The sequence below is a fragment of the Danio aesculapii genome, chromosome 16, assembly GCF_903798145.1.
Source record: "Danio aesculapii chromosome 16, fDanAes4.1, whole genome shotgun sequence".
NCBI lineage: Eukaryota > Metazoa > Chordata > Actinopteri > Cypriniformes > Danionidae > Danio > Danio aesculapii.
This window is the reverse complement of record NC_079450.1, coordinates 11,341,625-11,359,554: the sequence shown is the minus strand read 5'-3', so window position 1 is coordinate 11,359,554 and position 17,930 is coordinate 11,341,625. Positions and strand designations below refer to the sequence as shown.

The following is a 17,930-nucleotide window of genomic DNA, read 5'->3' as shown; positions in this document are numbered from 1 at the left end:
ATTCAAGAGAAACAAATTTTTTTTTAAATTTTGTTGAAATTTTGTAGTTTGCAATATTTGTTTGCAATATTTTGCATGAGTTTAAATGTATTATCTTTCAGTTTCTAAAGATGTTTGGTGACTAAAGTAGTATTTTAATAAATATATCTGTTCAATAATTCTGTTTTGTTCAAATGCACTAAAATACATTGCCTATATTCACTGAGAAATGGATACAAATATTCGTTTTTAAAATGGGGTGTACTCAATTACGCTGAGCACTGTATACACTGTGTCTCAGAAAATTCAAGCAAAATTAATTCTGTCAGAATTTCCTCAAAATACCTCCAACTTTAATTATATTTTGTAATTAGATGGCAAGTTATATGATAGATATACGTTTTCCACCTCATCTGTTTTATTTCACCGCATTGCTGTTTGTTACTATTACTATGCATTACTATTATTAACTATTTGTTAATGTGTAATTGCGCTAACTTTTTTGGCAAAATCCAAATAATTTATTTGTATAATATAATATAATATAATATAATATAATATAATATAATATAATATAATATAATATAATATAATATAATATAATATAATATAATATAATATAATATAATATAATATTTACATGCAAGTAATATCAATGCAAAAAAATCTAAATAATAATGTTCCTAAAAATAAGTGTACTTATTCAAGAAATTCAAGTTCTCATTTTCAATATGGGTTAAGATATGACTTTGACAGTTTCTCATAAGTCTTATTTATACATGTACACTATAATGCTGATTAACCAGTTCGGCGACTTAGAAGTGATGAATGGAGCGAGAGTAAATAAATTCACTGTATTGGCTTCCGATTTCAAGACTGTTAAACTTGCCATCAAAGCTACTGCTCGCCAGGCTTGTATGTAAATCAGCCAAGATTTTATTAGCGATCTTAAAAGAGATCTTCTTTAAAAAGCAATGCATGACATGACAAATGCCTGCTAATAAAACACAGGGCAGCACCTGTTTATCTAACAGGGATACTGGAGCAAAAGCACATATTGACACAAAGATGGCGACAGGCTGTGCAGGTGTAAAGGCTTTGGTTACACTTCATGCAGCCGTGAGAGCGATCTGCGTTAATCTCTGTCATTACAGCCTGTTTCCTGTATTCTTTTACTGTTTATATGTAATGACACAATTGAGTTCCATGAAAGTAAAAATAGCTCGATGAACCACCACCACATGTAACCGCAGACATGAAGTTATATTACCTTAAGCTGAACTCAAACCCAGCCAAAACAAATCCCTTGAGATTTTTTAAAGGTACTTTTGGTCATTTTTTGAAAAAAAAAAAGTGGTGCTTCAACCATAAGAAAATGTCTCAATTTTAAATAATTGCCACAATACTTCTAAAAAAAAATTGCAAAACTCTAATGCTAATGCAAGGATGTTGCTATTCAGAGTTTTTAGTGTTGCAGTGTAGATTCTAGTATGTTTATTTAGTTTTTTTTGAGTGATTTTGAGCATATTGTAATGCAAGCTGCAAAGCATTTTGGTGATTGCCAAGGTGGTCATATGATACTTCTTAGCAACTCCTAGGCAACCCCTTTTTGCCTAGTTTGTACTATAGTGTAGAGGTGTGAACCTACACTGGTCTCACGGATTGGTTCGGTTACGAATATCATCTGGGGTGGACTGGGCCAAAGTGAATAGCCGGGGTCGGGCGGGGGCAGGAGACAGGGGAAGCGCAAGATGTTTATAAAAAGGGGGGGGGGGGGCGATATTTATGGAAAATGGGGGGGGGGGGGGTGCCAGCCAGGCCAGATTGACCGCCCCTGATTATCATGCCATCGATTCAGTTCAATTTAATATCTCGGTGCATTACGGTGCTTTCCATACACAGTTTTATATTTTACTTTACAGCACAATAATTCTTGTATTAAAAAGTATAAATATATTGATATTTACATACTATTTGTACTACAATATTGTCCTTTAAAGGGCACCTATGGTGAAAAATCTACTTTTTAAGCTGTTTGGACAGACGTGTGTATATATAGTGTATAGACCGTCATATTGGGGTGACATAAACACACCCAGTCCTTTTTTTTCAATTCAACAACATAAAAACGGTGGAGCAATTGGAGCGGTTTTCAGCAGTCCCCCCGCCCACCGAATTGATTGGCAGTTGCGTAATAACATGTCTCCGTAGTAACACGTATAATCATATCAACAAGACCAGACGTGCACGAAGCAACCGGGAATAAAAGGTCTGTTTAGTTCGCTAGGATCATCAATCATCATCAAATGTGATCAAGAGTGAGTTTTACAAGTTTAAAATGTTTTAAAACAGAGCATGTTAATGACTTACAGCGATTTACATCAGATTTACTTCATCACCACAGCCTCGTGTCAGAACAATTATAATAGAAGACGCTTCTATCCCGGTTTGTGGACGTTAAATCAGGTTTATTTTGTACATTAACATAACAGATATCCATACAGCAGTGGAGATAAACCTGTATCCTGTCACATTTGCGTGCATAAAGAGTGCAAAGCTAAATGCGCACGCTGTCTGTGTGTGTGTGTGTGTGTGTGTGTGTGTATCTATGTGTGTGCGTGAACTTTGTAAGGACATGTTGTGTGACTCATCGTTGCAACTCCACAACAAATGCATACTCATTGGTAAAGTTCTTACTGTAGTATTTCTCACAAATGTTACGTGTGATATTCTTCCTTTACGTCTGTCTGTTATCTGACGCAGCCGAGGGAGGAGATTAAGGCACACTGAAAAGCACGTAGCCTTAAAGGCGCAGTTCACAAAAAAGCCACCTGATTAAAAAAGGTATAAAATAGAAACTTATGACAGGTATAATAAAAAATCTGATGGGTGTTATGAGCTGAAACTTTACAGACACATTCTGGAGACACAAAAGACTTATATTAAATCTGGAAAAAGGGGTAACCTATGTGCCCTTTAATACAAGCAGTCAGATATGTGAACTGTACATTTAATTTTACCTGCAGAAAGAAAACACTATTTTTGAATGTATCAAGGAAAACTACAACACATACACAGAACAACATAAGAATTTATAGCAAATAAACTCCTGTAACTATTATCCCTGCTTGCTTTTTGAGCGATGTCGAGCATTTTTAAAACACGCTCTGGCGCTGTTCACCGATGAGTGTCACTAATAAACAGCCATGATGATCAGCTGGTTGCCAGGGTGTTGCTATGCTACATTATGCATACACCCTGGCAACCGTCAAGAATGTATAGCAACATGATAATAAATGCAGGTGTTAACATAGCAAGTGCTCAGCAACCATAATGTACAGTGATATAAATCTGGGTGATTGCCACATGGCAGCTTTAGATTACCTGTATGTGGTTAGATTGCAGCTGCTGGGAGTTCACAGTGGCATCTTTCAAACATTAGATACAAAACTCCATCATTTCGATAGCATTAACTAATCCTCTATGAGTCAGGCCTGGAAGCAACCTTATCAGGTCATTAAAAAAGCCGCTTTTACAGTAGCTGTAAATATCAGGTTGCGAAATTCACACTGACTGTTAGGTATGTTTGGAAACTCTGAGTTTCGTCTTTAGATTAAAACAGCTGTGAGTTTCCTTTTTTATTTTACACTCAGCCGGCAGGAAGTGCATAATAAGTATGGACAAACACAGGAAACAGGACATGCTGTCATGTCATGCTGCCTTTCCTCCTCACACACACACACACAGACACAAACTCAAACACTATCAGCCTCGGTTAGAGAACAAGAAAACCTCTATAGTGTTTCCAGAGACAACATCAGCTACTCTGTCTGTTTACTATAGTCTAGTAGGGGAAATTGGGGCAGTTGCATAAAAATAAAGAAACAAACATTTTTGTCCAGTCACAAACAGGTTAGCTTGACCTATATTCAGAGTGTTATTGAGATTAAGATGTTATTACGTTTAAGAGGTCAGGGGCAATTATTAACTTTGTGAAATAAAACTAATAGGATTTTTGATTCGTTGACATTGATGCGTCATTCAGTTTGTTGGCATATTTTTTATTACAGTAGTTTAGCTTTTAAATTGTTTTCCATGACAGGGTAAAATAAATATGTAAAAAGTAAATAAAAATAATTTTACCTACATTTTTGTTACATGTTGTTTCAAAATTCTGACTTAATTTCTTTAAATTACATTAAATTAAGTATCCATTAAAAAATATCAGTTATCATGAAAATAATAGGCGGCACAACTATTTTCAACATTGATAACAAAGCGGTTTTGGCAACGGAGTTGGGCATCCACTTGCAATTTATTAGAGAAGTCAGTTTATTAGAGCTGTGCAGGTAATTGTCAAAAACAGGAGCAAACAGGTGCATAAAGATAATCAAAAATACAGGCAAATGGTCAAGCTAGGCGGAGAATTAAAATGTTAATCAAGACACGGATCAAAACAAAGCAAGACAAACAAGGAAAACCGCTTCGTAATGCTACACGGGGTAAACAAGACTCAGCAATGTGTATGAGAATGTGTGTGTCTTTCCAAATGACTGTCAGCTGTTGCAGGAGTGATGAGTGTAAAGAATACTGGGAGTTGTAGTTCAGTTCAGTGGCCCTACTGTAGTTCTTCAGCAATCTGCAACAGCTCGATCGCTGGTGATCATAACAATAATGATAAAAATTTTATTTTTGGCAAGAAAATCTGCATATTATCAGGATTTCAGAAAAATCATGCATGTGACAACTTAAGACTACTGATAAATCAGCTTTGCATCACTGGAATAAATTAGATTTTATGCTAAATAAAAATATAAAAAAGCTAATTAAATTGCAATAATATTTCAGAATATTACAATTTTACTGTATTTTTTGATCAAATAAACATCTATGAGCATAAAAAACAACCCCAAACATTTGAACGACAAATTAATGACAGATATATTTGTATGTGTATGTGAGTTATGATGGAAATAAATTCACAAAAATGCCTCTCAAACATTAAAAAATAATCAGATTGCGGGAAACTTTTAGGTGGCACAACTATTTTCAACATTAATAATAATAATAATAATAATAAGAAGAAGAAATGTCATTAGCAGAAAATAACATATTATAATGATTTCTGAAGGATCATGTGACAATTTAAGACTACTGATAAATCAGCTTTGCATCACTGGAATAAATTAGATTTTATACTAAATGAAAATATAAAAAAGCTATTTAAATTACAATAATATTTCAGAATATTACAATTTTACTGTATCTTTTGATAAAATAAACCTCTATGAGCATAAAAAACAACCCCAAACATTTGAACGACAAATTATCGACAGATATATTTGTATGAGTATGTGAGTTATGTTGGAAATAAATTCACAAAAATGCCTCTCAAACATTAAAAAATAATCAGATTGCAAGAAACTTTTAGGTGGCACAACTATTTTCAACATTAATAATAATAATAATAAGAAATTAGCAGAAAATGGCATGCCATTATAATGATCTCTGAAGGATCATGTGACAATTTAAGACTACTGATAAATCAGCTTTGCATCACTGGAATAAATTAGATTTTATATTAAACGAAAAATTACAAACAAGCTATTTAAATTGCAATAATATTTCAGAATATTACAATTTTCCTGTATTTTCTGAGCACAAAAAGCAACCCCAAATGAATGACGATAAATTTGTATGTGTATGTGAGTTATGATGTGAATAAATTCACAAAAATGCCTCCCAAACATTAACAAAACCCTTATATGTCCCAGGTCGAATGTGTTCTCACAGAAGCGAGCGTCGTAAACACATCACAAGGGAGCTATTTACAGAGACCTTTTGTTTCTGCTTTCTCTATGAATACCTCGTCTGGCCTGCTTCTCCCTCTTTTATCTTCCGCTCTTCTTCTGTTCTCATCTATTATAGCATCGACCGACTTTTCCTCTTTCTCTGCCAATCGAAGGCACACCGCGACCGCCACTGACGATCACAATGGAGCTTAATGGAAATCAGTCAATCATTTCGGGCCTGCTGTTGAAAGGTTTAGTCAATGCAGTGCTGTATGGCAAGCGGTTTCATCATTTATTTATTATATTAATGATATCATTCATTCATTAATTTTCCTTAAGCTTAGTCCCTTTATTCATCAGGGGTCGCAACAGCGGAATGAACCGCCAACTTATCCAGCATATGTTTTACGTAGCGGATGCCCTTCCAGCTGCAACCCAGTACTGGGAAACATCCATACACACTCATTCACACACATACACTACGCCCAATTTAGAATACCCAATTCACCTATAGCGCATGTCTTTGGACTGTGGGGGAAACCGGAGCACCCGGAGGAAACCCACGCCAACACGAGGAGAACATGCAAACTCTATGCAGATATGCCAACTGGCCCAGTCGGGACCTTCTTGCTGGTGAGCCATCGTGTCTCCTTAATGATATCAAGGATTGTATTTTCAGTAGTTTAATGTCACCATTGGCTGCTATTGAAATTCAGTTGTTGATATTAGGAATTGATTTCTTACTAGATGAAATTTAACAAGACAAAAAAAAAAAAAATTTTCCTGTATCGGTACATCGGTACATCAGTACACTGGTAATTGTGTGGTTACAGTTGTCACTTCTTGATATTAGTAATTGAATTGCTACTAATAAAGAAGTTGAAATTTTGATATCAATAATAATTGTGTCATTAGTAACACTATATTATTTAATAGCTGAAATTTAATTCATGAAAGAATTCGATTTCTGATGGCATACTTGTTCAAAAATATTTAAAGAGTTCATAATTCTGTTCATAATTCTATAAAAGCAAAAATTTATTAGAAGTCTTGATTTAATCATAGCAGCAAATACTCTTTCAACGTTATTTTTGCTACATTTTTTCTCTTCTGCTAATATAGATGCCCATTTTAGCTTTCCCAAAATAAAATTTAACAACTGACATTCACCTTTTCATTTTTTTGACATATTTAAAACCTAAAATAAAAGTTTGGACAAAAAAAGTTTCATTAAAGCAACTAAAAATATCTACCAAATAGTGGATCGATAGTGCATATAATTCTTTTGCATGTTGACTAATTTTAATTGTTATTATGTCAGAACCTGCTGATGTGCTGTGTGAGTCCACAGAAAATTTCCCCTTGAGGGAGAATAAAGTATACAAACAAACAAACCATCAAATAAACTTTTGAGTCCTGGACGATATAGAAAAGTATGAAAAACAGTTTCTCTCTGGAAACAAAAAGGACATTCACTGTTAACACCAGGATTTAAAACAGAGATAAAAGCATTGACAGCAATGATTCCATGTAAAATGCGCCACTGTAAGTCTCCAGCTATTTTAATTAACGGTGGCTTGTACAGTGCTCTCCACTCTGGCTTAACATCATCACACATCTTAAAGACATTTCGCCATGGTGTATCAACTCTTTCATGCAATGCTTTTTTTGTTAAAAGATTTCACACAAGCTCTATAGTATTTTTCCATTACATTCATACAAATCCATATCCACAAAATTTTCTGACTCCAAAAATCTCCTTTAAAATCCCCTAAATCTGGTGAAATAAGCACCATATACATATATATATATATATATATAGATATATAGATATATATATATCTATATATCTATATATATATATAGATATATATATATAGATATATATATATATATATCTATATATATATATATATATATATATATATATATATATATATATATATATATATATATATATATATATATATATATATATATATCTATATATATATATATATATATATATCTCTATATATATATAGATATAGATATGTAGATATATATATATATATATATATATATATATATATATATATATATATAGATAGATAGATAGATAGATAGATAGATAGATAGATAGATAGATAGATAGATAGATAGATAGATAGAGAGAGAGGGGGGGGGTAATAAATCAAGAGGGATAATAATTAAAATCCAACTGTATTACAAACTGCCATTGTAACTAGTAGAAATCCTTATACGAACAATTAGCATTTAAATGAGTGAAAACTGAACTGTTGACTTCAAGTACTGATCGATTTATGAATAAATGTCTATACAGCTTGCCATACAGCATGTACTGAGACACACGCCGCTTCATGTGGCCCACGGCGCACTATTGAGGGGACATAATGAGCACTCTGTAGACAACTGGGTCAGCTGAGGTTGTTTTTAGCCAAACAATTATCCACCCTAACATCTCTCCACTCCCTCGCTCCCTCTTTCGTTATATGTTACACCCAGAAACACACACAAGGAAGTTATGCGGTGCATTTTGACCTGCACATATGCATCCTGCCGTAGTCATGAAAGAATCAAGAGAAGGCCGGATCTGGTTTCATCCTGTTGAGTCTTTTCTGGCCTTGCTTTTGTGTCATTTGAGCGAACCGGTGTGTGTTCATGCTGTATGGACTCCTGCATTATTCACTGAAGAGCCGTGAGCTGCTCATGTGACGATAACAGCAGGGAAGTTTCTGCTGTCAACTTTAACTGCAAACTTTAAAATGCAAAAGATGGCCATGCAGGGTGAATAAATGGGTTCATTTGCCAAAGCAGATATGAATTAAATTAAATTAAATTAAATTAAATTAAATTAAATTAAATTAAATTAAATTAAATTAAATTAAATTAAATTAAATTAAATTAAATTAAATTAAATTAAATTAAATTAAATTAAGGGTGACGCAGTGGCGCAGTAGGTAGTGTTGTCGCCTCACAGCAAGAAAGTCGCTGGTTCATTCAGTTCAGTTCAGTTGGCGTTTTTCTGTGTGGAGTTTGCATCTTCTCTCTGCGTTCACGTGGGTTTCCTCCGGGTGCTCCGGTTTTCCCCACAGTCCAAAGACATGCGGTACAGGTGAATGCTAAATTGTTCGTAGTGTATTAGTGTGAGTGAGTGTGTTTGGATGTTTCCCAGAGATGGGTTGGGGCTGGAAGGGCATCCGCTGCATAAAACATGTGCTTGATAAGTGGCAGTTCATTCCGCTATGGCGACCCCGGATTAATAAAGGGACTAAGCCGAAAAGAATATGATTAAATTAAATTAAATTAAATTAAATCATGTATTTTTTATAAATCCATATCTTGTTATAAAAAAATATATATATTATGTTTTTTAAAGTGCATAGAGAGTTCATTTACAGAAAACACAAATTTAATATTTTTTTTTACAGCTGCCTTTTTATCCGTTACTTATTTTATTTTAATAATGGTAACATATTTAGTTATAAAAATGGATAACTTTTTTTGTACTACTACCCTTTCATCTATTAAAACAACAATTTTATATTTTAATATATTTTAAAACATTTTATTGCTGTGGAATTAGACTAAATTAAAAAATGTTTTTTTTATAAATAAATATTTTTTTATAAATTAAATTACATTTTAAAAATCATGTTTTTATAAATAAATAAAATTACTTTTCATAAATAATTTTGTATAAATAAAATAAAGTAAAATAAATGATTTATTTTAAAGTAAACATAACATTTTGTGGATTTTGTACTGCTACCTTTTTATCTAATATAAAAACTTTTTTATAGTTTAATATATTTTAAATGAGCAATATTACACGAGTAGCAGTGTGATGTGTCTGTATATCGGCACTGGTGGGAGGCGTGTGTTAGCACAAGACCACAGGCCGAGTGCCTTAGCATTCCACCAGTGGCGATATTGACCTTATTCTTCAATGAGGAAGTGCGCTTGTTTTTTGCGATTGTTTGAGAACTTTAGATTCAGCTGCCTGTGGGAGAAATGACTAAGAATAATAAACGGCAGAAAACGGTCAAACTACTTACTCTACAAACAAGTGTTTGCATGACAATACTGACAAAGTAGAATAATATAACAAGAAAATATCAGTTTGCAACATCAAGCAGCAGAACGAGCTGTTTTTAACATAAAAAAAATAATGGAAGTAAATGAGAACGGAAGTCTCGAGCCAAAATAATTCTAATGGCTGCACCCACTGGGAGAATAAGGTGAATACAGCCACATCGCACTGTTACAAGTGTGATATTGCATTTATACAACAGTTTGACTGCATAATCATTTATATAAAAAATCAAAAACGGAGAGTCTAAAAACCCTTTTTGTAAGAGGAACTACTTTCTTCCACCATTCATTCACATCTACAGCTGACATCAGAACAGCAGAAACCGTTGCCAATTCACCACCGTCACTTTAGAGCTAATGTTTGAATGATTCTCTAGCGTAATGTCTGAAGCGATGACAAAACAGGTGATTTTGAACAGCATGAAATGGCGAGAGTCTACAGAAATATCTCCCAGTATTTCTCTGTTGCAAATGGGAGATCACAATATTACTATGGTATAAATACAGCACTACAACATGCAAAAGAGAGCGATCGATTTGGTCATTTACTTGTTTAATAATGGTTTGATCAGCTGTAGTTTGAAATTACGCTTAGTTTTTCTCCTAGGGCTTTTTATACAGTCTCTGTCACCCTCTAGTGGATGAACATCGTCAACTGTCTTTGCTCAAAGACAGGCTAATTGCCACCGACGCGATGTCTTTCAAAAATTATAAATATTTAAAATAGGCACTATCCTTATAAATAAACTGCATAGTTGCAATATAACCACCAATATAACTACATTCTCGACTAAAAATCCTCAAAAGTACATTATGTTGTCCAACAGCTGCAATATTTGTCAAACTGTAGAGTGTCCTCAGCTTGTTGCTATATGTGGGTGGAGTAATACACAAGGGTAAAGGGTGAAGAGGCATTACGAGTGCTGTTACTGGCAGAATATCGCACGGCTATCAACCAATCAGATTCAAGAACCAGACAGAACTGTTGTATAAAACATTTTACTCCTGTGATTCCTAAACTGATCTTTGATTGCAGTTCAAGCTGCATAATCTGCTGATTTGTTGAATATTTGTTATTATAGTCAATAATAATCAACAGATGTTTTTGCTTCCTTGATTCATATTTTAGGGTATTTTGATATAGAAAGTATCCGAAAGTTCAAAGAAGCAGCGTTTATTTGAAATAGAAATATTATTCAGTGCTCATGTGACGTGAACAGGAGGGAAGTTTCTAGAGTGAAGTGACTGAGTCGCAGGGCTTCTGTTTTTAGACCGGGAAACCCAGCTGAGTGTTGAATGAAACTCAGCCTTGGTGTAGCAGTTTCTAGTCAATACTCAGGATGTTATGACAAGAAAAAAGGAGCAGAGGCGTAACCACTACAGTGTTCTTATTAGTGCTCTTTCAATTGTTTTGTCAATGGCAGATTCTCAATTGTGTCAATTTGTGTCTGCTTAATGTAAGTCAATGCTATATGGTGTTAAAGATGTCTTATTCAGCTTAGATGAAAGAAAATGTACTGCTAAATAATTGGAAAAACTTACTTTTAGCAAGAAATTTACTTATTTTACTTATTTTACTTATTTTATACAACATTAGGCATCCATTGTTTTATTTGATTTTAAATAAACATATTTATGTGTGTGAAGAATTTTTGAGGTAGTTATTTTTATTTATAATAATAATACTTACTTACTCCCAGGGCTTTTTATATGAAAGTTTATATTTAGCTGCACCATTTAGCCACACCAGCAACCTTCTTGCTGTGAGGCGACAGCGCTACCCACTGCGCTACCGTGTTGCCCAATAATAATAATAATAAGAAGAATAATAATAATAATAGTAATAATAATAATAGTAATAATAATAATAATAATAATAATAATAATAATAATAATAATAATAATAATAATAACCATAACCATAGTAATAATAATAATAATAATAATAATAATAATAATAATAATAATAATAATAACCATAACCATAGTAATAATAATAATAATAATGATAGTAATAATAATAATAATAATAATAATTTTTATCCAGTGATGGGTGGCGGCTGGAAGGGCATCCGCTGTGTAAAACATTTGCTGGATAAGTTGGCGGTTCATTCCACTATGGCGACCTCAGATTAATAAGGGACTAAGCTGAAAAGAAAATGAATGAATGAATAATAATAATAATAATAATAATAATAATAATAATATTGATAATAATAAAAACAATTCATTCATTTACTTTTTGGCTTAGTCCTTTTATCAATCTGGGGTCGCCACAGCAGAATGAATCGCCAACTTATCCAGCATATGTTTTACGTAGCAGATGCTCTTCCAGCTGCAACCCATCACTGTGAAACACCCATACATGCTCATACACTACAGACAATTTAGCTTGCCCAATTCACCTATAGTGCATGTCTTTGAATTGTGGTGGAAACCGGAGCACCCTGAGGAAACCCATGTGAACACGGGGAGAACATGCAAACTCCACACAGAAATGCCAACTGACCCTGCTGGGGCTCGAACCAGTGACCTTTTTACTGTGAGATGACAGTGCTACCCACTGAGCCACCATGCCGCCCCTTAAATTACATTTATGCATTCATTCATTTTCTTTTCGGCTTAGTCCCTTTATTAATCTGGGGTGGCCACAGCGGAATGAACCGCCAAATTACATTTATTCCAATGTAATTATTAAATATATATTTCAATAAAAGTTATTTTAAATAGCAAAAATGTATATATATACATTTTTCTGTTTCACTTTATGCAGGCTTGGTAAGCAAAAAGAGAATTTAAAAATATATATATTTTAAAAAGTATAGTTCTAAACCTTTAGACCGGTAGTATGCAATACACATATTAAGCTAGTGACGTGTAATCTGACGATATATAAACACAGAGCATGAGAGAATAGCAGGTGGAGTCCCAAACAGCAGCGCACAGGGCTTTTGCTTCAGACTGATAAGAAACTCACAGCTCACAGTACAGCTAAAACAAAAACGGCTCAGGCCAAAACAAACAACCAGAGAGTAGCAGATGAGTCTATTTGAATGTATTCACTTTCAGCCCGTGCCACTTCATACACAGCGCTGTTAGTTATGTAATAGATCCTCTTCAAACTAACATTCGCGGCCCCTGCAGCTTTTTCTCAGAACTAACCAAATGTAGCTTCAGCTTTCCCTATGATTGCGTGTCTCATGAGGACAAAGCCTCCGTCACTTCAGATCAAAACACTGCTGGAAGAGCCAAAAACTCGCCTCAATATCCTGTTTCAAGTTTAATCCACAAGTGAAAGCTGATCTCGCACAAAACACCAAAGCTGCCTGTTAGACTCAAACCTTCTGTTAGCCTTGCATGGAAATATATTAATGTTGAGTAAGGCTACATAAGAAGTGAGGGTCACAGTTTACAATAAGGTTTCATTAGTTAATGTGTTTACGAACATGAACTAATAATTAACAACACTTGTAGAGAATTGATTATTCAACGTTCAACATTTACTAATGCATTTTTAACATCCAAACTCATTCTTGATATCAGTGAGTTAACATGAACTAACAATGAACAACTTTAACTTTAACATGATCAAATACTGTAATACATGTTTTGTTCATTGTTTGTTCGTATTATTAAATGCATTAATTAACTAATACAACCTTATTGTAAAGTGTTACCAGAGTAAGAAATATCTGAAAGGCCTCTATGGTAGATATAAAAAGCTAGATGTAAAGTTACCATTGGTTTTGTATGTTGTTCATGTAGAGTATCTATGGTTTGAAAATTAACCAGAACTTGAAAAACATGGCCCTGATGGTGGAAAAAATGCCTTCTTTTAAAAACGTTGGTGCCAGAGATGTTATCCGGACAGTGCATTAACGGTATATTGTATTATGACGTTTTGTGCATGTTTTACAGCTGACTTTTTATTTATATCTGGTTTTATTTTTCTTATTTGGTTGTATTTCTTTGCTTGTTCCTACCTAAAAATGTTCAAAGGTTTAGAAAGTGTTTAATGAGGAAGTCTGTTCTTTCCAAAGCTGCGTATTTTTAATCCAACCCAGGCTCATTCTGATTATTTTCAGATGCTGCGTAATATCATTGTGCCTGCTGCAGCCATGATACACAGCAAAGTTCCTTGCTTGATTGAACAAATAACACAAATCAGCTAATCATAGATTGCCAAATACGTTCCAGGAGCTACGTTTATTTGCAGTTTTTGTTTTCGCGAATCCATCAGAGGCTCCTGTGTAGGATTTTTTAGATCTCAAATTTCTCTCGCGAGTGCCATTCGTGCCTGCTGTTCTTGCGTAAATCCACCAGAGGCCGCTGACGATTGACTGACTGGCCGATCGACTGACCCACCCTCCTCGTTCTCTAAACCCAACCGATAGTGTTTTCAAAAGCACCGACTGATCACCGCCCACCCCCTTCCCTAAACCCAGCTGACAGTTTTAAAAAGCAATCCAGAAAAAGGAAAAGCCCTTGCTGGATTTTGACCACGTTTTCAGATTTTACCACATTCTCACCCTGTTATTTGTTTATTTTTTGGCTTCTGTTTTTGTCTTACCCGCTTTCTGGAACCATTCTTCGCCGAAATCAAACCCCATCATCGTGGTCAACTACTCCCTTCTTTTCAAGTCCACCAACGCACATGGCGAGCTAACGCGACAAACTAGTAACAGCAGGAAAGCCGACCACATGTAGGTAAGTGTTCAGCTGGTAAGTGCGAAAAGGAACAGCGTCACACTGCTCCATAGCGTTTGTTTTAAAGATGAAATGCAGTCATAAGTCCTTCTTGCTGCATAATTTGCGATCTCCAGAAATGTATATAGGGCTACGTTTTCAGAATGAGCATATGTTCATTTAATCAATTAATACAGTGGGAAAATATTATTATTATAGTTTAAAATAACCTTTTTAAATATTTTAAAATGCAATTTATACTTGAATGTTGCTCAGTGTTTTTGTTAACTGAGTCATCTTTTCACCATGGTTTATTGTCTTTTTAATGATTCTTAAATGTATTCTCAGTTTTGGAAGTGATAATAATATAAATAACAAATGCAATGCGAAAACAAATATACTTTTAAATTGCCATCAATAGATAAATATATTTTTAGTCATCAGAATTGTGTAGTAACTTAATTACATTATTATAAATCTATCCTTGCTAAATAAAAGTAGCAATGTCTTTCAAATCATCCTACTGACAAATAACAATAGCCATTTCACAATATGAAAAGGCCTTCAGAAGCAGTCTAGCAATGATAAAACATCTACAACTATACACATACAATTTATATGCAAGCCCGAAATTCAGCAAACCCTTGGCAAATTCAGACTTAAAGTTACTTTTATTCAACCAGCAAGTCTCTCCCAAAAGATAATAAAATTATATACAAGAGGCGTCATTGTGGGGAAAAAAGATATTTCTCAGCTTTTATTTACATTTTGAACAAAGTCAGAATTTACCTTATATGAATTATATATACAGTTTTTTCTTACTGCATTTAATCCTGGTTGCCTTAAATTTTAAACTGAATCAAATTAACCTTATGAGTCCATTAAACTTTTATTATGTTAAACTGGCTTAAAACGGCTTGTGTGACTTATAGAAATTAAGTTAGAACATGATTAACTTAGTTTCATAAGTTACAATGACCTAAAACATATGCTGTCAGGACTAATTGATCATATCATTTTTACAGTGTATGAACTGTAAATAAAATCCCTTTATAAACAGAATTGATGCGGACACCAAAAGAGGACGCCTCATCTCTGACCCCTGTATATTAAAGCTGACACGCAGCAGTGAATCATGATGTCATCGTCATCTTCCTCTCACCTGTGTGTGATGATCTGCCTCTCTGTGTTCATTCTCCCTCCACAGCTGATCCGGGGAGCCGTCCAGCTCCGTCTGCAGCGCTCGGTATCCGATCAGCGGCACTTCTCTCGGACCCACACCCGGCAGATCCACTCCTGACGACCTCATACTGCGCGGGATCATGCTGGAGCTGTTGGGCCAAACACCAACACATCAAAACACAGACGAGCGCAGGTACAGCGCAGTTCTCCCTGCCAGATCATTTGTTTTGATCATTTACATTTCTCGTCAACTTCACATTTGAATGCAGGCCCCTCCCTCGCCTTTCCCCTTTCCCTCGGCGGTATTCATATTAGCCCGCAGAAGCAGATACAGATCTCTTTCAGGAAGAGAAAGATGGAGCAAAACTCACAGCTATTGTCACAAAACAACAACAAATCTGTCAAAAAGCGCAAGCTCGTGAACACGAAGTCCACGTTCATTCACTAATCAGGGATAAACATTTGTGTGCAGACCGAGACTCAATTGGGTTAAACCTACGAGTAATTTAAAGCTTTCTTTCACGTAACCCTCAGCACTATAACCCAGCTTAATTTCACCAAGCGTCATTCAATAGACAGAGTTTTGTCATAGTTTTCAGCAGAGCTCATTCAGCATGACACATCCATCTCGCGTTAGTAAACGCCTCTTGCTCACTGCGCACTTCATGCTCAAATACCTTTTAGGAGACTAATGTCTCGTCCATCCGCCCCTGAGTGTCGGTTCCTCGGAAGTCAGAGTTTGTGCTCCTCCATATCTCTGCTCTCCTGCTTCGCCCGTCTGCGCTTATCGGGCCGCTGAAGGCGCGAGCTGCGCGCGTCGCTGTGAACTGAGCGATGGTGACGCGCGCGCGGGCGCAGATCCTGCTGTCACTCCGGCGCGCGCGGTCATTGGCTGGACCGCGAGCACGAGAAGTGCTGCCCGCTAAATTCAGAGCAGAGCTCAGGGGCTGTTGGTCTCACCGGGGCTGAAAACCGGACAGACGCAACTTTTGTTGTGAACGGAGTCCAGCCTAGTACGCGGAAACACGGACATCCCGTTTGCTCTGCTGAAGCGCTGCTGCCCAGCTCCACTTCATCTTCCTCTTTTTTTTCTTTCGTTCTTTTCATTCCTCTTTTTTCTCCTTTTTTCTCCTTTCTTCCTTGTCTCTTTTTTTCTTCTTTCTTTCTTTCTTTCTTTCTTTCTTTCTTTCTTTCTTTCTTTCTTTCTTTCTTTCTTTCTTTCTTCTTTTCTCTTTTTCTCTTCTTTCTTTCTTTCTTTCTTTCTTTCTTTCTTTCTTTCTTTCTTTCTTTCTTTCTTTCTTTCTTCCTTTCTTCATTCCTTTTCTCTTTTTTCTTTCTTTCTTTCTTTCTTTCTTTCTTTCTTTCTTTCTTTCTTTCTTTCTTTCTTTCTTTCTTTCTTTTCCTTTTTCTCTTTTTTCTTTCTTTCTTTCTTTCTTTCTTTCTTTCTTTCTTTCTTTCTTTCTTTCTTTCTTTCTTTCTTCCTTTTCTCTTTTTTCTTTCTTTCTTTCTTTCTTTCTTTCTTTCTTTCTTTCTTCTTCCTTTTCTCTTTTTTCTTCTTTCTTTCTTTCTTTCTTTCTTTCTTTCTTTCTTTCTTTCTTTCTTTCTTTCTTTCTTTCTTTTCTCTTTTTTCTTCTTTCTTTCTTTCTTTCTTCATTTCTCTTTTTCTGCTTTTTTTCTTTTATTTCTTTTTTCTTCTTTCTTTCTTCTCTTTCTTTCTCTTCTTTCTCTTTTTTCTTCTTCTTTCTTCCTTTTCTCTTTTTTTCTTCTTTCTTTCTTTCTTTCTTTCTTTCTTTCTTTCTTTCTTCCTTTTCTCTTTTTTCTGCTTTCTTTCTTTCTTTTTTTCTTTCTTTCTTTGTTTTCTCTTTTTTCCTTCTTTCTTTCTTCCTTTTCTCTTTTTTTCTTCTTTCTTTCTTCCTTTTCTCTTTCTTTCTTTCTTTCTTTCTTTCTTTCTTTCTTTCTTTCTTTCTTTCTTCCTTTTCTCTTTTTCTCTTCTTTCTTTCTTTCTTTCTTTCTTTCTTTCTTTCTTTCTTTCTTCATTCCTTTTCTCTTTTTTCTTTCTTTCTTTCTTTCTTTCTTTCTTTCTTTCTTTCTTTCTTTTCCTTTTTCTCTTCTTTCTTTCTTTCTTTCTTTCTTTCTTTCTTTCTTTCTTTCTTTCTTTCTTTCTTTCTTTCTTCCTTTTCTCTTTTTTCTTCTTTC

At 34.7% G+C, this 17,930-nt stretch overlaps 1 protein-coding gene across 2 annotated transcripts in view; it reads right to left on the bottom strand.

The window, feature by feature from the left end:
- rgl2 (ral guanine nucleotide dissociation stimulator-like 2) overlaps nt 1-16,562 on the bottom strand; it is a 60,257-nt gene extending 43,695 nt beyond the window's left edge. For both annotated transcript variants that reach the window (XM_056476085.1, XM_056476086.1), the window contains exons 1-2: nt 16,412-16,562; nt 15,715-15,883 (exon numbers count right to left, since the gene is read on the bottom strand). In XM_056476085.1, coding sequence (XP_056332060.1) covers nt 15,715-15,876 — 162 coding nt within the window. In that variant the 5' untranslated portion in view covers nt 15,877-15,883; nt 16,412-16,562. The remainder of the gene's footprint in view (nt 1-15,714; nt 15,884-16,411) is intronic.
- Between the last annotated feature and the right edge of the window lie 1,368 nt (nt 16,563-17,930).